Source organism: Coturnix japonica, chromosome 8 (genome assembly GCF_001577835.2).
Source record: "Coturnix japonica isolate 7356 chromosome 8, Coturnix japonica 2.1, whole genome shotgun sequence".
Classification (NCBI taxonomy): domain Eukaryota; kingdom Metazoa; phylum Chordata; class Aves; order Galliformes; family Phasianidae; genus Coturnix; species Coturnix japonica.
The window spans coordinates 14311091-14333242 of record NC_029523.1 but is presented as its reverse complement, the minus strand read 5'-3'; the positions used below and the strand labels follow the sequence as shown (position 1 = coordinate 14333242).

The 22152-nt window shown below is 38.7% G+C and overlaps 1 protein-coding gene and 1 long non-coding RNA gene across 3 annotated transcripts; one reads left to right on the top strand and one right to left on the bottom strand.

Annotated features, from left to right (window-relative positions):
• The first annotated feature begins 3332 nt into the window (after positions 1–3332).
• On the top strand, positions 3333–19814 carry WDR63 (WD repeat domain 63). 2 transcript variants are annotated; one of them, XM_032446258.1, is made up of 22 exons: positions 3333–3456; positions 3965–4003; positions 4879–5060; positions 5595–5699; positions 6303–6446; positions 7693–7892; positions 8155–8271; positions 8870–9048; positions 9546–9655; positions 9748–9837; positions 10393–10530; positions 10854–10982; positions 11495–11568; positions 13183–13315; positions 14118–14211; positions 14305–14432; positions 15207–15267; positions 15677–15795; positions 16435–16639; positions 17097–17188; positions 18490–18607; positions 19602–19814. In XM_032446258.1, the coding sequence occupies exons 1-21, from the start codon at positions 3333–3335 to the stop codon at positions 18565–18567; spliced, it is 2541 nt and encodes an 846-aa protein (XP_032302149.1). In that variant the 3' UTR covers positions 18568–18607; positions 19602–19814. The 2 variants fall into 2 exon arrangements, with proteins under 2 accessions (XP_032302149.1, XP_015725906.1); XM_015870420.1 differs by having other exon boundaries at positions 18487–18607.
• Positions 19815–20987: 1173 nt separating this feature from the next.
• LOC107317386 lies at positions 20988–21512 on the bottom strand. The gene is made up of 2 exons (XR_001556860.1): positions 21359–21512; positions 20988–21175 (listed from the first exon to the last, which is right to left on the bottom strand). It is a non-coding gene; the product is annotated as an uncharacterized LOC107317386 (long non-coding RNA).
• Positions 21513–22152: the final 640 nt, after the last annotated feature.

The window sequence follows — 22152 nt, the reverse complement described above, 5'->3', positions numbered from 1 at the left end:
CGCAGCCCCCCGCGCACCGCACGCTGGGACGCGGAGTTCCCTGCCCCTCCGCAGCTCAACCAATAGCGACATCTCCCCGTGGGGGAGGGATCGAAAAGCAGCGCGTTTATTGACTGTTCTAAACGTCAATCCCGCTCCGTCCCGTTGCCATGATAACCGCACGCCGCGCAGGTAAGCGGGACGGGTTGTCGTTGTAAGGCTGAGCTGTGAACAAAAACCTCTGCGGATTTCCATTAATACGGAAATCTGCTCCTGGCTCACGCAGGCACAGATCTGCCCAAGATCTGATCCAAGATCTGCCCGAGCTCAGTACGGTTCATCCACGTGCAGAGCGGGTGGGGCAGTTGCTAAAACTTCATCCCAGGGTCAGGGAATGAAGCTACATTCAAGTAGTACGGACCATTCATGGCAGTACAAACCTGAGGTGCGTTGTTTGCTCTTTGCGTGGGGCAAAGTAGATTAAATAAAGGGAACGCTGTACATGAACTTAGAGCGAATGAGTCATTAGTGATACAGTGTTTGTAGTAAGTTCCTGCATGTTTACGGGCAGAAATGTGGGCTGCAGCTTGACCGTGACACCACCGGAAGAAAAAAAAAAGCACAGCGTGTTTTTAATAGTGTCCTTCTGTTAAATTGACCCCGTTTTTGTCACAGCAAATTGGAGTAAATTGGACTTAAATTAGTAATGCACACAAACTGAAATCTAAATCATTCAATTAAGCAAGTAATGAATCACTCCGTTCAGACAGCAACAGTTGTGTTGCTGGCAGCTGATGCTCCTTCCATCCGCAGCACCTGGCAACATCACGCCTCGGTTCTACAGCCGTCAATGTCTGGGGCCATTAGCCAGGGAGGAGAACATTCTGATCTTCATTTTGCTCTTTATGATATTATAAAGATCAGAATGTTACATCCAGCTACAGCTGAGCATTTGTAATGAAAAACTGAACACAACATGTCACTGCTTACATGAAACAGCAGGCAGAGCATACGTCAATCAGTGTGCAATTCTTGATGTTTTTTTTCTACTTTCATTTTTTGCACTCATAATTTGTTCAATGTATGTTACTGTAAATGTTGCCTCTCTTTTAGAAGTGGTGGCAAGTGGGAGATTGCCATCCAGCTCGTGGTTTAAAATTCTCAGCCGCTGCCAGCCTCCCACAGGGAGCACCTAGAGGTTGGTACCATAATCCTGTTTAAGCGACAAAAAGTAAACCTGAACCTTTGCATGTATAGCCTGTAAATGGATGTGGGCTCCATTATCTTTCAGATTAGTTTTTAGGAGTCCTGTCTTTGCTTTCTTTTGGGGCCTTAAATGTTTCATGACAGGACAATCAAGTGCCCACAGGAAGATAAGTGGGCAGGTAGGATACATTAGGGATATTGTGCTTACTGTTCTGGATATATCCCTTTTCAGGTTGGTGCGGTTCTTTGCACCATGGGTGGAACCATAAAGAGTCCTCACTGATTGCTGTGTTATTCATTTGCAGCACTTAAAATAGGGACACTTCTTGTATTAACATTTGCCTACAGATGCTCTTGCCGCCTTTGCTTTCATTGGCACTCCTTACCTGTGCAGTTCAGTTGATTCTTACAGCTAAGAAAGGAAGAACCACGTTACTTGGAGACAAAATATTAATTGCTTTTCTAAGTATAATATTCTTGAAGTCAGTCAAAGGAGAAAGGTTGTTTTTGTTTGCAAGTTATCCTGCTAAAAATAGCCACGTGATTTATCTCAGCCCTCTCAGTGTTTCCTCTGTTCATGTGACTTAGGGTTTCAGTTACTCAGCAGAACTCATATTTTCCAAATTGGCTTTATCTCAGTGCATGGTTATGAAATGGCTAAGTAAGACAGTGTGACTGTAACATACAGAGCACGTGCCATCCTTCAACTGACTTCTAAAACAACTGACCTCTCTTCCTAACCGCAGGCAATGCTGTCTGCTTTATTTAATGGCAGCAATGCTGGTCACAAATTTTATTTAAAACATACAAAGAGATGGATAGGGAATACCTTAAAAATAAAATAAGATGACAAAGAAAAAAGAGGGGGAGAGAGAGAACATTGGCTTTTTTAAACCTACCTGAAGTAAGATGCATGGTAAGTTGAGGTAACCCCAAGCATTTCAGAACTGTAAAGCAGGAATTACTCAGTGTAGAGGCACCTGTGAAAGATGATAAGTGAAAAAAAAAAAAAATAAATTAAACATTAAATATAACAAATTTATCACTGGTGTTCGTAGTCCTGTACTTCACAAAACGACGGTGAATGAGGACAGAAAAAAACCTAAACTTCCTCCTTACAGTCAAGTCCCTACAGCACATGATTTACTTGTGTTGGTTTATGTTTGGTTTTTAAATGTTCCAAAACCATCAACTCTCGCAAGGCAAAAGTTGCAGCATTCTGAGAAATTAATCTGTTGGTACATGTGTAGTATCACCCAGACTCTGCAGGTATTTTGTACACATTTAAAAAGAAGCCAAAACTGCTTCTCTGCCAGTCAGCTTATGGTCCTAAGAAAAGTGGTAAACGCAAGAGAGGGAGGGAGGCTTCATGTTTCTTTCCTATCGCTAAGGGTAATTGTAGCACAAACAGTGGAATTTCCACTGTCTTTATCCCAGCTGAATATCTCTATCTGTTCGTTAGTAACATCAAGCGAGTTTCAGTACTTTTCATTACAGCTTGTGGATCATTGTGGTTCAGCTTAACTGGATGCTATGCGTAGCTCTTCCACATGGTGGTGCTGGGACTATATTTACTGGTGGTGTGCCGTCCCGGTCTGTATAGAGGGGAGTCTGGGTTTCGTTTTCTTTGCAATGAAAATGAGAATTTATTACACTGCTGTTCTTATCCTTATGCTGGAGATTGGGAAGGAAAGGAGTAAATGAAAGAGAAGTAGCTTTCTGCACAGTATAGTCTCCAGCTGTGCAATTGCTGCATGTAATTATACATTGCTTCTTAATTAAATGCAAAAGCACAAAAATGCTTTGTGCACCCGTGTAATGATTTACACCTTAAGTAGACTAGGACAGATATGAACCGCTATGGAGTCTTCACCTACACTTCACACACAGTAGCTCAAGTTCTCCAGCTTTCTTTAAGGGTAACACATGTTCTAACTTAACCTTTCTCTGTTTCTGTTAATCAGCTTGTGTATTCAGTTACCCTGGATGGATGAATTTCCAACTGTTACATACCATATAATTTATGTTTTAAATTCTGGAGTGTTACCTGTGGATGAAAATTAGACTGTGATAATAAAATATATAAAGTTAAGGGCCAAATTTTCACTCCTGCACAGTGCATTCCATTGTTTGTTTACTATTTACTGATGATATCTATTTTCTCTAGACAATCTGAAAACATGCCAAAAAGTCCCAAATCTGGCAAGACCACCCCGAAAAGTCCAAAAGCTTCAGCAAAGAAACAGAAAGGTGGAAAAGACAAGCAACCTGGTGCGTAAAGTATTGCAGATATGAAGAATGTCATAATCTGGTCTACCCATACAGCTGCCAGCTCTACTACTGTACAACACTAGTGAGAGCTTTGTCCATTTTTCACCCCTGCAGATAGCATGATTTCCATGCTAATTGTCCCAAGAAGGTGTGAACAGGTAATGGTAAGGGAAGTTTTTAATGCACAGAATCGTGCAGTGTACACAAGATCACAGATTCCTTATGGCTTCTCTCCAGTGCAGAGCACCTGCTCAAAATAAGAAGGAGCTTTAAATCTCCAAAATCTCAAAAAATGCTGATGGCTCCTTAAGATACAGATGTATTTTAAAAGGCTTCCCTCATTTCTTGCGTTGAGGTTGAGCTATGTGGAATTTATTTTGTATTTCCTCTTAGCAGTTTAGTTTTAAATGCTTATAAAAATTTTAAACATCACTTTAATGAGGAAGGAGCTGTATGTTCATAGTCATTTTGTTAGGGAAACAAATTCTGATAATATCTTGTATTTCAGAGAAAAAGGATGAAGCTGAACTCTCTATGGCTGCTATAGGTAAGTGCTATGATGACTGGGCTGTAAAGTAGTGGCTTTTGAATATTTTAAACATTTTGAAGCTTTCACACTAATAATGCCATGCAACAAAAAGAAATATATATATATATCTATATGAATAGGAAAACTAGAAACCAGGTACATCTGTTGAAGTAGTGATTGCAGATGGTACTACTCTGAGTAGCAGGCTGTGCAGCAGGAAAGCTGAAATAGTGTCAGAGTTCAGGTAAGAAATAGCTGTCCTGTTCAGCATGGATGTGACTAAACCAAACAGAGCTCATCTGCATAGCAGCCAACAGCTATTTATTCTACAACAAGCCTGAAAATGAAGCCTTGCATCTGCTTTGAATCTTACCGGCCTCACACCAGTCTCACCTATTAATACAAAAATATACCCAGTGACACTCTGAACTGATGAGAAAAGCATATAAAGTACAAAATCAGAAAAGCATCCTTATTTGAGATGGTGTTGAAGCCATACTTAGATTGAACACTGACTTAACATGGCACCACTTTATGCAGAAGAGATTATGTATTCAAGGGCTGTTTTAAATAAAAGCCATACAGATGTGTCCTTAATTAGTCCACTAATGACTTTTCACAAATGTTCATGACCACCTTTCAATCAAGAGAATAATGATCTCTCATAATGGTAATGACACATACTCGTTAAAAAAATATATTAGGTAGAATCTTTTCCAAGATAAGCCAAATGTAATATAATTTGTATTCCACTTCTCCCAGAGTACCAAAAACTAATCTGAAAGATTCAAGGACATTCTGTTAGGAAACAGTAAATTCCCAGAGTTATGTATGTTTAAAGAACACTCTTAAGTTATTTTAGCATGTGACTTTTTTTTGTCATTCTTTCATAGGCCACCCAGAAATCTTTCCCTTGGTTTTCACTACAAAAACCCAAGAAATTTTTAATTGTCGAGTGGATGAGGATGTCACAGAAGAAAACTGTTTCAAGCTTATTAAAAAAGATGACATCATTCAGGACCTAAAAACAAGAGCTGCTATTTCAGATTTCCACCCTATCAAAAACACTATCCTAGTATGTAGCTTATTTTGTTCTCACATCAAGACTTTATATTCTCAGAGTGTATTGTCTTTTAATGCTAAGATCTGTCCTTTTTTGACTCTGTAAATACACTAATGCTGTAATTGCCAAAGGTCACAGTCAACTCTAAAAGTTTATCATGACTCACTGTGCACCCTTTTTTTTAAATTATCTTTAAATTAGGAATATACTAAAAGTAACAAATGTTACCAGGCTTGATTCTGTGAGGACAGAGCTGAATATTTTTCACTTTCCCTGATTCACTGCCTACTTATTGTGAATCACCCAGACTATTTTCCTGTTTAATTCTGTGTATGAAAATATTAGTTCTGCTCCACACACATTAATTACAAAATAAAATCCATCTGCTGTTCAATCAACACATGATCTTAGCAGAGAAATTCATAAAATTAATCAAGATAATGATTTTGCACATCGTTAGTCATCGTTTTGTCAGTCACAGGCTTAGGTCTTTTTTGCATGTTATTATTTCTTTCAGTTTTCCACTAACTGTTTTAATTGAAATAGGAATACCCAGGGGAAGAACTTCTGATTGTATTTGATGCAAATTTCCAGTATGGACAGAGCTTTTACCTTGTTGCTTCTGAGGAAGCTAAAGAAAACCTCCTGAAGGTATGGAAAAATACCACAGAGTTCTTCTAACTGTGAACATTTCAGAATCTTGTATCAGAAATATTTCAGGATTGCTGTCATGTTCTTTAATATCTGATGTGCTTTGCAAGCCAGAACGTTTCTCTGAAGAATAACCTGATAATGAAAAATAGATATATCACACTGTAAAAATACTATTGGCAGTGAGACAGACAATTACATTTTGTGTTCTACTTCAGAGGGCCAGTATTGCTGCATTTTTATTATAAGTGTTAATTTTCTCTTCCAACATCCATGTTTTTGATACATTTAAGAAATTATAATATATTGGATACCTTATTTTTACATGTTCTTCAAATCATACTTGGATTTATTGGATTCCAAGACAACTACTGACTGTAATATAAGACTATTCTAGTATTTAGATATGAAACATTCACTGTCAAATGGATGAATGGGTCATAGTCCCATTGAATGCAGGAACATGTTATATAACCGGATTCATTGCGCTGAGACAGAAGAACACATAAATGAAAACTGGAATTGAAATGTAAATATATGAACTAGAAACTCAGTAACAAAAACTGAAAAAAAACTGCTATTTCTCACTGTTTGATGTCACAGCCTCCAGAAACTGCAGAAGAAATGGGCAGTGAAGAAGAAGAGGAAACTCCAGAAGCCTATAAGCATCCTGTCTCCAAACCGTGGGTTTCTCTTGGCAGTGAAAAGGAAGTTGAAGAAGAATCTGTTAAAGATCGTGTTAAAAAAGTGAGAATTATCAGATCTGCCTATGTCAAGTACCATAAAAACAAATTTATGTTAGGTACAGAATGAGGTCTGAAGCAGTGGTGATAACGTTCATGTGAAAATCCTGCAATTAAATTCTGTAGGAAGTAGATTTTTTTTGCTATTTGAAGAATTTCATGTATCCAGTTGGTACGAACCTCTGTGCAACCAGCACCACCTCCTTCCAGACTCCCCCCCTCCATTGTTCTGCTGTTTTCCATCTGCACTCAGTCTTGCATTATTCTTGACATTTGACCATTGTCTTCCTCCCCCTCTCAGTTGTCTCAGATTCCTCATCTCTGCCCTCATTCACCAGCCCTTCCTCCTGTCCTGCCATTATTCTGCACATTTCTGAAAGCCAGTGAGGAATTAACACTATAGCCTACCAGTCTATAGGCAGAGGAGAAAGTGTCAAGTACTCAGTTTTACTTCCTACTGCAACATAATACAAGATGACTCATTTTTCCTAGGTAAAAAATTCCCAGATTTATAATAGTAGGCTGTTGAACAAAATAGAAATACTAGTCCACATTCCTTTCCAGTTCTCCACGAAGTCCTAGAAAAAAGTGTCTTGAACATGAATCCAAGACAAAGAAATACTCCTCTGCTGACTGAAAACAAGTGCCTGACTTTCTCTGAGAGTGGAGAAGTCATATCCCTCCTCTTTTTCCAGTTGTCACTAAGGAAACTCCTCACTCAAAATGTTTATTTTTGTGGATCCTTCTTCAGGTACTTTTCCTGTGCACTGCAAGTGAGGCTGAAAAATTTCATCACAGAACTGCAGTCTGAAATACGGGCTGAGAAGTTAGGTCCTAGAAATCCAACTCAGTGTTTGTTAGAGGTGTCTCTCTGCAAACTTAATCTGGAGCATAAATCCACCTAGAGTCATGTGGCTTCTGTTTTTAGAACTTCCATACAGCTCACTTCAGAAAACTACATTTTTGTGGGAGTTTTGGCAAGAAATGTCTCTTCAATCCATTAAAGGCTCAATTTTAATATTGCCTGAATTAGATAATGTAATTATCTTATCCTGTTAGCAGTAATCCAAAATATTCCCTAAAGGTAAATTCTTTCTTTTGGAAATACTGATATGTCATCTATTAGGTATGTAGTTGACTGATAAAGACTGCTTTGAGATTTCATAAACATAACCAACTTGGTACAGTTTATAGAATGGAACCTTAGAAAAACTCTCTGCTCTGTTAACTTCAGAAATATTGTTTTCCAGATTAAGTACATGTTTTCGCGAGGACATGGGATGTTTGGTGCACCGATTACATTTACTGACAGGAATGCTTCAGATGTAAAAGACAGTTACATTGAATGCACTTCCTACCAAGACAAAACTTTCACTATTAAATTGCTTGAAAAAGATATGGGGGTACAAATGGTTCCCATATTAAAAGAAGCTAGTACTCAGACAGAATGGTAAGTGTATGAAATACTTATCAGCTTATTTATTAAGCTACTAACCTGATTTCACCTAGAATTATGCAAATTAACATCTCTGGACTTGCTCAGTTATAAAATAAGAGAACAATATTGGATGCTGTTTGATCTTCTTTCACTTTTTCAAAGACATCCTAGAAAACCTGAATATAATTTGATTTTAATTTTACACATTAAACAGGTTTCTGTCTTTAAAATAAATGTATACATACTGGTATTCAAACTTATTCCACTTGGTTAGGACCTATCCAAAAAATGCAACCACACAGTATTTTCCTAGAGAGCTGTCAAATGAAGAGAAAGAAGAGATTCTGTCATCTGAGAAGCTGAAAGAATTCTTCACATCAGTATGCTTAAGGTAAAGTTACTGCCACTATACGTTTCAAAGGCTGTATGAAATAGTGTAGAATGAAAGTGTGTGAACACAGCACTAGTCTATGTGGACTATCAGTCTAGTTAAATACCGAATAATTTTAACCTATATACTTTCTCTTGCTTATTATTATATTATCAAATATTACCTTCATATTTATGTCTATTAAGATGAATGTGAGATCTACACCATATTAATTTGAACGGTGGCTTAGTGCAACTTCAAACACTGCTCACTCAAGAAAAAAGCTTATGCAGAAAAGCAAAGATGCTGTCCTACAGCCATTAGTCATCTGACAAGTCCCACTTAGTCATCACTTTTGTCTTGTATTAGACAATTTTACTGCACTGCATATACACAGAACTGGAGTTAAATTCTTCTCAAATTCTTTCCCATGTTTTGAATGGGAAAGAATTTCCTTAAAGTGGTGATGCATCACTGAGGATTTCTTTTTTTTTTTTTTTTTTTTTTTTTTTAAATAACATGAACTAAATTTTTTGTAAAATAAAAGCTGTGTATTTTTGTGACTCTACTGCTGGATATCTGGATTCCTGACAATGTTAACTTTTCTTTCACAAAACAGAATGGAAATTGCATTGCAGCAAAATGAAATTATGAATGCTTTTTCTGATGACTGGAAAGACCTAGACGATGACTTGAGCAAGTCAGACATTTGTTTTAAAGAATACCAAACATTCACAGACCTACACCACCTCAAGGACAAAAGCATTAGCTGTGTTTGTTGGCATCCAACCATCTATGGTAATGATTGAGTCTTGAATGATATGTGTGATATGACAGATACAAAACGTGCATCTTTCATAAAGTCGTCAGGATTTAAATAGTAATACTAATTTAAAAAAACAACTTATTCAGTATGTCTGACTACATGCATGGTATAATTAGAGCCAACATTGCTGCCTTTGTAGGAAATTAATTCAACTACAAAATATTTGATTTCATGATGGATGGTCAAGACCATATGCCTGTCATATGACTTTGGGTTCAATATTACACCATTAAGGAGTAGAAGGAAATAAGTTGAGTTTCATCCTGATCCTTAGTTACTGCAATACATTGAGAGAATCTTAATAGAAGTAACCTCATCAAAGCTGATTAGCAACAACAAAAATATAAATACATGTTGTGTTTTGTTTTTTTCCATTGGTTTCTTAGGGATAAAAAATTCACTTACCATAAGTAATTGTATGCTGGAATTTTATATATCTCCTAGAAAGTTTGCTTTCTCTCTCAACCAGGGATTATAGCAGAGTCAGCAGCAAAGCAGCCCTCCAAAAAAGAGAAAACTAAGACACAGCAAGACTCAGTAATTATTTTCTGGAGCCTTTTTGACCCAATCCAGCCTCAGGTATCAAGAGTTTTACATACTCCAAATGTTCATATAAAAAGAGAAAACGTGACTGTATTTCTTAACTGTTTGTTTTTTTTCCTTCTTCTCAGATAATATTAGAGTGTCTTGAAGGTGTTTACTGCTTTCAGTTCAGCCCAAGTGATCCAAATATTATTGCTGGTGGTTGCTACAGTGGGCAGGTATTAATTTTGTTTAAAAATAAAATTCGATATCTCTGTCTTTTCTTACAGTATAAGAAAGGTTGAAAAGATGTACTCAACATCTATAGTCACTGTAACAAAAAATATCAGAACTCAAATAACAGAATTAGTCATTTCTATGAGTAGGGACGTTTTCTTTCCAGTTTAACAGTTGACAGAGAGTTTATAGTTTGCTGATTTTTTTTCTTGTGAAATGAATTGCAGAAATTCTGCTATGTTCTGATGATTCCTGAATCGAGCCATTACTTTAAGATGGTTGTTTGCAGTACATCAATAAAATATGCCAAAAATCAAAATACCTCAGACTGTGCAGGCTTTATCTCTTTTTTCTTTTTGTATTTAGTGATTTAAGTATAGCCTTTCAACTATGGCACCACATTAAAGAGGTAATGCTTTAAAAGTCTTACCAAATTCTCATACAGAGAGTGAATTTCTTATTTTTCCCCAGAGAAAAATCATGAATTGTATTTGGGGAAAAAAAGAAAAGTATTAATACAAAGAATGAAATAATAATATGCTCCTTTCTCATTATAGGTTGTACTGTGGGATATTTCTCGATATGAAGAAAAACTGCAAAATGCTAAAAACGTTACCGTTGGAATGGAAAGGACAATTGTTAATATGAGTAGTGTTTCCCTTCTAAATCTACTGGAGGACAACGATATGTCTGAGGTGAAGAGAGGGAAACTTAGAATACAGGCTGGGGGGGGGGAAATGGGTGAAGGCACCCTGACTCTTTGCAATGAGAATCTGGGTAGGATAAGAAACCTGATGAGTCTGTGTAATAAAACTGTTATCACAGCAACATTTCTACTTAATTAGTGGAGCTTAATAGCCTTACTGCATTTTGTGCAGACTTCAGCTTTGATATGGATGGGCAGCAACATTTACTCAACTCTTGCAATACAAAGTTTGTCAAATATGCATAGCACTTGTACAAGTTCACTATTTAATTTTGGAAATACACAAGGGTATTTCTTTTTAAACATTTCTAGCTATTGTCTATGGAGGGTAAGGAGAGTGATAAAGGGCAAAATTTAGTGAGATGTTTTGCATCCTCCTCCGTACACCATAGCCACGAAAAAAAGATCACAGATATACATTGGCTGCCGGATAATTTTGAGGTAAGATTTTTTTTCCTTCTTTTTACTGTTTTCCTGATCTGTTACTTCAGAAATCATTGTGAAAATGCAAGATAAAATGTTAAAATGTTGAACTATTTGCAACAGACCTCACTATTTCTGACTTCATTTTAAAGTGTTAATTAACCTGGTGCCACATCTGTTCATTGTGCTTTACAGTTGTTCTGTATTCTCTCCCTGGTATGATTCTGTCATTACTAGAAACCAAAAAATCTTTAGTTTTACTCAAAATCTAGTTCTGAATTATAATATGATTTCTGTATTTAAATTATGTTGAATTTCAGGTGTTCACAAGAGAGAGCTCAGTTCACAAAGTACATTTGTAAAACTCCTTAACTGTTGTTAAAACTGCAAGTTCCTAAGTCCTAATTTTCAAGCCTTACCAAAGTGAAAGTGACTTAATTTCTAGAAGACCATTTTATGTGTTGAAGCATTTACTTAAAGCATGGTTTTCATCCTCTCATTTTCCTCTCCCCTGTAACTGTTATTTTTAGATCAACCGAATGGGTGAGACTTTTGAAAACAGAGCTGGAATTTGTGTGCAGCTTGTAACCTGCTCCCCTGATAGGTATATGCAACACGTCATTTACAAGATGCCTTCCAACTTCCTTTGGAAACCTTCATGACGCATACCTCATGACACTGGTGCACCTCTGTATTCCTGTCAGCCTGGCCCACAGAGCTGAGGTTCTGTACACAGAAATCAGGCACATCAAGTTCTCGGCCAGTGAAGCCTTTTGCAGCGATGATATTAAGAGCTCGTTAACTGAACAGCCTCACATGTACACTTGTTCACTTTGTCTACACCTTAAGTAGCACTGGTCAAACAATTACAGTGGCCTGGAAAGCTACACCACCACAACTATATCTTATCTGCATGAGTCACCTAGGATTATGAGAATCTTGGACAAAATGCTGTTAAAGATTTTTAGGCCACAGAAAAATTATGAAAGTTATTACATATGAATTTCTTGGAGACTGAATAATAATGAAGGTTATAAAGAAATGTGTGAGTGATGGGCAAAGGAATAGAATGCAAAAAAGTGCAAACAAAAGGTGAAAATCTATGTTTAGTTTTTATGATGGCAAAAGGTTTATGCCTAGTGTTTGCTAGTTAATACAAAAGGAGGTCAGTACTAGAAGAGCATGAACAATGCTCTTCTATAATATCTATAATAATAGATATTTTATAGATATAGATAATAATATCTATAATGATACAAGATATTTTTCCTAATCAAAATCAGAGAAGACTTCAAAGAATGAAGTTAAAAGACTGATTGATTGCGAATAGACCCGTCTGTAAGTTTGTACTATAATACTAGTAATGCACATGGGAGAAATAATTTTAAACTACTCACACAAGGGGGCTCCACCTTAGTAGTATGCGCTCAAAAAGCAGGGTAGTCACTGTTAGCTGTATCTTTGAAGAACGTGGGTACCTCTGCAACTCCTGTTTGCAAAGCAAGGAAAGATGTCCATGATGCTTATTATCATCCAGTCCAATTCTGTGAAAGTATACCCAGAGTAGCACAACAAGACTACAGGGCTGAAAACCTGATGGCATGATGAATTCAAGAAAGCAGTACTGTATGTCTTCAGTGACAGGAAATAGGTACACAGTGACAGAAAATGAGCTTTGATTTGAATTACTACATTACCTGCTATAGGGTGCTGTCCAATTCTCTGAGCATCTGGTAGTGGCCATAGTCAGAGACAGAATATTGACTTAGATTAGCTAAGAGAACACTTCCAAATTTCCAGGCTGAAGTAACATCTGCCTGCTATTACAGTAGGTTATACTCATCAGAGTTGCATTGATCTCAGGGTCAGATCCAGGAGCAGATTTCAGCTCTCAAACCACTCCTTAACAAACTATGGATCACCTAGGTAATCCTACTGGTCACAGATAAGTAAATTTCACCCAGGCAGCACCAGTAACTTCTCATAAGCAAACTGTGAATGCTATTTGGCTGCCTTGGTAGAGTTATAACTGATAAAATGATGAACATATAACCACTTACAAAAGAAGTGATTAAGTAATTATCATTTGCCCGTATTTGAGAGTTCTATTGCTACATAAAATTTGAAGATGAAGGAGTAAGAACATTTGTAAAATGCCAGAAAAAATGCATCCAACTTTGCAAGTAAAACAGAATAATAACATACGGTTATTTTGCAGCTTAATATTATTTTGGGATGTTCGAGACACCAAACTTCCCACCTATCCTTCACCTGAGGATGAGGAAAATGATTTCAGTATGCTCACTGAAGCTTCAAATGACCCAGGTCTTGTCTGGAAACCTCTCATGAAGGTATTGCACACAAATATGGAACAGAAAAACCAAACCAAACTGTCTGTACGGCCTGTACCCCATAGGAACTTCTTCCTGTGCTTCCCAGCTCTTTAATTTTCCCCTAGAACTGCAAATTTCCTGTGGATTTCTTCCCAATTATGAAACACTTCAAAGTCCCTCTGAAAGTTCTATGAACTGTATTTTGAGAAGCTGGCTTGTAAGCAGCAGAGTGGCTGCCTCTTAAGAACTACAGCACTGCAAAAGCAGATGCAGTAATAGCGTATGTTGCTGTCAGCCTTTTCACTCTGCCTATCTCAGTGTCCCAAACTGTGAAACAGTCACAAGCAACAGAACTACCGGCAATCCAACAGTCAGTCTGATTGAAATAGTCATAGGATGCGTTTCTTGTTTTTATTTGTGTGTGGTTTGGTGGTTTTTTGGGGTGGTTTTTTTTTTTTTACTTGCAGCAGGGGGTGGGAAAGGAAGAAGGGACTGAAGATAAAGACCCTATTGACCTGCTCTGCCCAGAACAGCTGCAGCTGGTACAGACGTTGAAAAAGCGTGACCACTGGAGCTGTTTGTTGTTGCTGATGTTAAAAACACAGCAAAAGTCATACAGGAAAAAGTTAATAATGAGGAACTGTGAATTTACATCTCTGTACTTACAAATGAGGAAGCAAATGCTTTTTGTGGAGTAACATGCTGTAGACTGAAAACACCTCTTCCATTACAGCAGGAAGTAGCATAGCCTTGTAGGTACAAAAGATCAAAGATCTGAGAAAATAAGTTATCAGATGCTTTTTTTTCTTTTTCTGAACAGATCAGCCTGTGTGACAAGGATGAAGAAAACAATGTGAAATGCAGTCCCACCAAAATCAGTCTAAACGAACAGCATTATCGAACCAAAACCACAGGTAATAATTCTTTTACACAATTCAGACAAAAGAATTGTTTGACTTGGTAACTTTTGGTGTTTAACATAAAGTTGTAACCGTATTGTTTCCCAGATAAGGAGCAATCTCCGCACAAACCACAAGCACTCAAAGAAAGACCGTATGCACAGATGAGCGTTTCTTTGAATAAAACACTGAACGCGATAGAGAGTGTCTCCAACAACTTCTTGGTTGGAACTGAAGTAAGTTAAAGTAATAGGTTACTATGAAAATGTTCATCAAAAATCACTGTAAGACTGAATTGAATCCAAGATTTTCCACAAATGTATGTACGTAGATGTTTGCTCCAGGTGTTAACCAGAAGTATCATTCTAGACATGCTGAAATTCTCCAGCTTTAATGCATTTAGTGGCATACTTAAAATAAAAGCCTGTATTTAATAAACTATGAACCCTTATTTCAAGAGTAGAGAGAAGATGCTTCTAAAATATCTTGAACTTATCTACTTACCATCAGAAACCAAAGAGCATGGCCTTATTGCAAGCAGTCTCTTTTTTTCAGTGTTCCCACAATTGTCAGGTGAAAATTGCAATTTCTTTAACAACTTATTTTCATTCTAAGAAATCCCAGTTACTCATAGCCCCCTACATTTCCTATGCACCAAAAATTCCAAAATCTTTTCCACTTACGAGTACGTGTGACAACGAATATTTGCCTTCTAGCTGCTTTTCTTGGTTCTGCCACCCTTTACCCTTTCCCCAAACACTCGGGTACCCAGTTCTGCAGAAAAGGCTGCTTATGTGCATCAGGATATGGAAAGCTGTTTTGGCAATAAAAAACAGAGATGGCTGTTCAATATTCATGATTTTTGGTCATGGGCTGCAAATGTCTTTTTTAATTTATCCAGAACTAATTTAATAATAGCTATAATTAAGTCACGGCTTTAAAATAAGCCACGCTTGTGTACGCTGTCAAACTTAAATATTAACATTTAAATGACTTTTCTGGCATCACAGGATGGAGATATTATTTATTCTGACTGGGAAATGAAGACCAAAAATGACATGGAAAAAACAGGTAGCAAGTTCAAGTTTCTCAATACTTGTTTAAGCTGTAACCTACTGCTAATTTTAAAGTATTTGCAACTATACACTGTATTTTTAAGGTTCTTGCTAATCTGTTCTTATAAGTCTATCTCACGGATGACATCTGGATTCATCAGCACATGCTCAAGGTACCATGCAGTTTAGCTGTTACAGTAGAGCAGCAAACTCTCCAGTACAATATATTCATTGTGTACATATTGGAACAAAGCACAGAAGTTGTTCTTCATGGTAACTAGATTTGCAGTAATTCCAACACCTTGCAAGCAAGAGAGGCTGGTATCTTGGAATAATACCCCGTATTTCCCTTTGCATATCTCCCATTGTGAAGATACCCACAGAAAGCAGTAGTTCCAAGCAACTGTCTTCTTTCATTCTGTTAGGTGAGAAATGCACCGTCCACAAAGAGGCTGTGAACACTGTCCAGAGATCTCCATTTTTTAAAGACATCATCCTCAGTGTTGGAGGCGGGAATTTTGCCATTTGGAAAGAAGGTGTTACAGTAAGTTACTTTAAAATATCACTAAAATAAATAAAATAAATTAGTTAACTAGAATAACAGCCTTACAGGCTGTTTTCAAAGCTGTTTGTTAGTCACAAGGCTTGACAGCTTCAAAATAAAGTATAAGAAAGCTTTCCCTTTTACTTCACATCAGAAAAGCTGTTCTAGAAATGGCTTGGTAAACTTGCAACTTGCAGAAAGAATACTCAGCCTTCCTAGGACCATCTTTGTAAAAGCCAGTTTTTCATCAAATTAATTCTGCTGCAGGGCAAAGTGAGGAACAAAGGCAATGTGTGCTAAGCAGATCGGAAGAACTCTTACTTAGGATGCAATCCTTTCAATAGCTGAAGACATAAAAACTCTGTTCTATAGGACACAGATTAGCTGTGCATCTCAAGGCCGTAGATTTTAACAGTAACTAGATTACCTTCATAGACTGGAAGCGAGATATCAGGGTTGTTTTCAACACCCCACACTTTTAAATGCAGAAGTTGGTACTGACCCTGCCACCTATATTACTTGATAATAGAATCATTTAAATAGTGAACATTCACAAATTGAAAATTTGAAGTAGCGAATGGATATTGCTGTTTGATCATTGCATCTTTTCCTGGTTTTCAAATATGTAACTTTACTAAGAACGGACCAATCCTCCAGTCAAACTGCACATCACAAAGATACACTGCAGGACACTGGTCCTTAACAAGGCCAGGAGTTTTCTACACTGCCACAGATGATGGAAGTATCTGTATTTGGGACTTACTGAAGGAAACTCAAAAGCCATCTCATATCCAGAACATCTCTAAGTTAGCGATTACTTGCATCAGCCTCCGTATCGCCTCACGTAAGTTGGTGGTGATGACACTTCACCGTGCTTTACTTTGTGTTTGCAAAATGGCCCACGTCTGCAAAGCTCACTGATCTTGCTGCATACCACTTCATATAAAAGATAAATTCTTCCACTAGTTGAGCACTATTACTGTGTAGAGAAGCTCATACATCATATTCATAGTATATTAAATCTATTAATAATGCATAAAGTAATTGAAAACTTTTTTAAATTAAAAAAAAAACTTTGAAAAAATACAAATCTTCAGGAGAATTTCACTTGTTAAGAAAGTAGGAGATCAGTAAAGCTTTTCACTGCAGTCAGCAATAAACCAAGAAGAGCCCAACAAAACCCTTTGTAGCTCTTCATGTTACCCATATTAAAAAACAAAATAAAGGCATTTCATATGTAAGCATAATGTATTACTGTTTGAGTTTAGATTTTTTATACGTTTTTCTTAATTACCTTTCAGCAAAGCAGCAGTTTGTAGCTGTCTCTGATGATTCTGGAGTACTGCATATTTTAGAAATCCATCGAAAATTAATGTACCCTTCCAGCAATGAGGTTGGTAACAGTTTTCATTTATCTCTGTGACACACTGTCCTGAAAACACCAAAACAGAAATAGGAAAAAATATCCCTTCCAGTGGGTGCTGATGAATTTTGAGACTGACAGGACAAAAGTGGCTCACAGGAAAGCTGGCTCTGCCCAGTTCCCATAACAGGCACCTAAAGGAAATCTAAGTGACTGCTGGCAGAATTCCACAGTTCTAACCTACCTACTTAAAAACGCAGCAGAGTTCAACATTTTTTGCCTTGTGTATTGAATGACACCTGATTTCATACACAAAAATAATGTTTTGCAGTGCACAGTAACAAAAGCTCTCAGTTTCTCTTTATACCTTCTTGACCATATTAGCTTTTTTTCTCATCCCCTCCCACCACCCATAATTTTGGAACTTCTATTTACAAATCTGAGGACTTGGTTACAGGTTAATTCAATTACACTTTTGCCAGGTATTACATCACCACTGATTCGTTCTCTTTTGAAGATGGGGCTATGTGAACAAAGGGGCCCTGAAACAATGAAAAGAGTTTCCATTTGTCCTTATTTCCACTTAATTATCAGTTGTTTTTCCCTTCCCACCTCCCAGCCAAAGATCTTCCTTTCACTGAGACGAGACTTCTGTCTGGTTTCTTATTTTTATGTCCCAAAGCTTTCTAATCTTATCCTTATTCTAAATCTGCCAAATATGCATCTTTACATTCAACCCACAAAAGCAGCAGCACAACAGCAGTTCAGTATAACCTCTCAAAAGTAAGGTAGAAGCAAACTAAGTGCAACAGCATGAGGAAGAGCATTGCTTCTGCCCAAATCACATGTTTTGGACCTACACTATTTAGGGCACAGAAGTACTAGACCAGAAACAATTGCTAACACTTAAATTAATCATTCTAGCTGAAGTATTCACCTTAGAATACTGGGTTGTTGAAAAGGCTGGAAACTGACACTGATAAAAGCATATTGTCATAGTGAACCATGGTATTTTTTATCTTCTTCATGCCATGGGCCAGGATGTGCTTATTGTTCTTAGTCTGACTATAGTATACTCCAGGTTCCTGAAGGATGACCAGTTCAGAGTCAGGTTAATAAAAATGATTTAACCTTATGTGTATTTGAACCCAAAATTAATTGGTTTCAATCCATATATGTGTTTTGTTTGTTTGGTTTTGTTTTTTTCCTGCACATTATTTGGATGAATATATAGGGATCTCTAATCCTAAAAGAGAGGAACAGTTCAGATCAGCAGAAATAATTCTGAGTCTCTAGATTTGTAACAAGAGTTATTACTGTGTTAACAGCAGGCCAACATACTCAGTTACTTTGAGAGAAGGGTCCAAAACCTGAAAAATCACAAAAAAGACCAAGAGGCTGAAATTTAAGAGAATGGAAAAGGAGATGGAGACAGAGATGGAGCAAACAGTAAGTTACATTTGGAGTTAAGCAAATTTCCTTAGATCTTTAAAATACACTCATTTTCACTCAGCTGAATTTCGCATAGAATTTTCAAGAACAGTGGTCAGTCTGACAGTGCAATTTCTCTCTCAAGTGTAAAGAGAGGGAAGTATGAAACACAGGAAAACATAATCAAAGTATGAATGGCACAATGTGACAGCAAAAGCAGCGCGGAATCATAGAATAGCCTGGATTGAAAAGGATCTCAAAGCTTATCTAGTTTTAACCTCCTTGCTACAGACAGGGTCACCAGCCACCAGACCAGGCTGCCCAGGGCCACATCCAGCCTGGCCTTGAATGCCTCCGGGAATGGGAAATCCACAACCCTCCTTAAGCAACCTGTTCCAGTGCATCACCACCCTCCGTGTGGAAAAAACTTCCTCCAAATATCTAACCTAAACCACCCCTGTAAATTTAAAATCATTCCCCCTTCTCCTATCATTATCTACCCTCATAAACAACTTGTCCCCCACCCTGTTCATGTGCTCCTGTCAAGTTTCCATCAATACAAAGACTGGCCCTGTGCTAGAGGTAATTCATGGCAGCATTAAAAAAAAAAAAAAAAGTTATTCTTTTCACTGCATTTGGCATTTTCAGCTCCCTGTGTATAAAATAGCTACTGTCTTTCCTATGTACATTGACTGTGGATGGCTTGAGCAGTAACAAGAAACACCAGTTAATGCTATATATCAATGGTCCACAATGAAAAGGCAGGCCCTGGTAGCATGTTCTTACAGAGAACAAAGTAGCTAAAGCTTAATGACTGTATACATAAATAAATACATTAACATGTATATGTATACATAGTATGCAACACAACACCAAGCTTAGCTAATAACTTTTCCAAAGGCATTAAGATATAACTAGATAATAGTCATATACAAGGACTGCTCCAGAAGTAATGCCTCCAGCTGTACTTTGTAGGCTGTTGGGATTCATGCAGCATCTTTCTTTCACACAGGCAGATAATTCAGTGTCTGCAGAGACTGAGATCATCACTTCATCTGAAACACGTCTTTTTTCAAACAAAACTTCAGGAAACGTGATATTCTTTAGATTGTGGCACTCCTTAGATAAAACTGCCATCAGTTGGCAGAGCCTCACATTTTTAAGGGCCGTTTGCTTAGAAAACCTGACTGACAGTTTATTTCTTTATAAAATACTTTACATTTCAGTTGAGTTTGAGCCTTTTGTTTCTGACACTTCCTTTACACCATTGGATCCACTGAAATTACTCTTAGATATGGTTACAAATAGACAGATTTTGGGTGATAGTTCCCATTCAAGTGGCATTGCCAAAACTCTGTTTTCCTGTGCTGCACAGCAGTAAAAAGATGGTATATTACAATGAGTTCAAAGATAAGAGAATACCATCTAAATAGCCTATACTAATAAATTGCTTCTAACTCCAGTCCACTAGGTTGTACTTGATTCCTCCATCCCTGTGGGAGTCTCTCCTCCTTCCCTCAGGAAGTGAGTGAGCCAACAACTGCATAGGGCTAAACTAACTCCCAGATTGAACCACAACATGACAGAGAAACAAAACACCACCCCCATTACTTACAGCCCCATTGCCATAGATTATGAAATAAATCAGGTTCTAAAGAGGGATAAAGCACCAGCAGAGAGAACCACATTAACATCTGGTGAGGAAACAAGCAAACATAAGAGCCCCTAAGCACACCCCATTCATACCTGAAATCCAAACAAAGATCTGGCATTGGGATGAAACCATTGAGAAACCACAGAATGGGAGCAGAGACCTGGACAAGCCCTCCTACAAATGAGTTGATTTTACTTGGCTGAAAACCAACCCATAAGCCTGCTTGACAATGGACAAGAGCAAGAATAAGGGAATCTACTTGCTACATCAGTGAGTTATAACCCTCAAATAAAGGACCATAAAGTGCCCAGCACAGCCTGCAGAATTGCACAGAGCAGGGGAGGAAAGAAACCAGTGGCCAGTAGGCAGCTGAACAGAGAAACAAGCTGCAACAAGCCACCTAAAAACTTAGTACCAAAACCAAACTTAAAAAAGCAGTGGAAAAACTATAATACAGCCAAAACTACTACATGAATATGAGAGTGGGGGAAGCAAACATCCACCCTTCACAACACTCCACCTCAGCAGGTCTGCCAGAAGCACATAAGCAGCAAGAGAAAGCAACAAATCCTAGCAACACATCCACAACTCCAGAAACTGAACTGTACTTCAAAAGGAAAAGGATGCGTTCCTCAGAACAAAGAGGGAACGAAGAGTGAACTACTACTTCTTCACATAATGTACTATATGAAGGCTACCACAAGGGATTTGCACGTGTTAAAAATAATAAGAAGAAAAACCAAATGAACGAAAAAAACAAAAACTTTATTCACAGGGGTGAGGAAAGGGAATGGGGAGCAACCACACTTATAAACATGCATTTCAAAGAAAAAGCTGATAACAAGATAAAAAGACAGTGAAAAGCAACCCCATCAACCACACTCCTGCCACCAGGCTCCCCGCACTGCGTCTTCTTTCTCCAGCAGCAGATCCTGAAATACAAGGCACAACACCATTAGACCCGAGTAGCAGCAAACCCGCCACCTGAAGGAAGCGGGGAAACCCAACGTACCAAAGGAAAACCGCACAAGACTGCCCAGCCAAGGGGCAAGTCCGTGCATCGCCCTCCTCCCCAGTCCGTTCCAGCCAAAACTACTTAGAGCTGCTTTTCTCACCTCACTGGCGCGCTGCGAAGGCTCCAGCCGGCGATGCAGGGGATCGCGGAGGCGGGCAGACTGGGCAAATGGAGCTGGGCACACAAAAAGCAGCGGCCAAAGGAGTCTGCTTCCCTGCTTACAGGGGACCCTCAGCCACTGCCACCATCGCAAAGGGCCCAAAGGCCTGGGACTCGGGGGCACACCGCTCCTGACCTTACAGGGCAGCCGCCATCCCTATGGCCGAGCGGAGGCTCCTTCTCTCCCACTCCTGGGCCCACCTATGACCACGGCAACCCCGCTATAACGGGACGGTCACCCACAAGGCTGCCAGCAGAGCATTAAAGGCTCAATGTACCCATGACCCTGATTACGGCGGGCCGACACACCCCTGGCCACAGAGCTCAGTTTCCCCCCCAGCGGCAGGAACAACTCTCAGCCGCCAGGCAGCGGGGCGACACGGCCTAATGCCGGGGATCAGGATCGCTAGACCTCGATTATTCCCAGGGAGGGCACAAGCCCAACACCCACACTCTCGGCAGGCACGTGCCCTCTGAAAGGCCGGGCGCATTCCCTGCCTGAGTTAACAGGGGGTCTCTTCAGAGAACAGCTCATCCAAGCACAGGGGGCACGCACACAGCCCTGCTACAGGACGGCGCCCCACACCTCAACCATCAATCAAATCAAGAGCCCCGCGGAGCTACGGCAGCTCCACCAAACGCCATGAGCCTACAGGCGGCCCGCCCGCAGCAGAACATCACAACATCAACCACATCTTTAGCGACCACAGGGAAAAAAGCGCTCGACCCGCCGAG

What these genes read in the sequence shown, in the direction of transcription:
- WDR63 (XM_015870420.1), top strand. Translation starts at nt 3,333, where the DNA reads ATGATATCTATTTTCTCTAGACAATCTGAAAACATGCCAAAAAGTCCC. An exon ending in TGGAAAAGACAAGCAACCTG is followed by an intron (nt 3,457 to 3,964) that starts GTGCGTAAAGTA and finishes CTTGTATTTCAG; the next exon opens with AGAAAAAGGATGAAGCTGAA. An exon ending in TTAAAGATCGTGTTAAAAAA is followed by an intron (nt 6,447 to 7,692) that starts GTGAGAATTATC and finishes ATTGTTTTCCAG; the next exon opens with ATTAAGTACATGTTTTCGCG.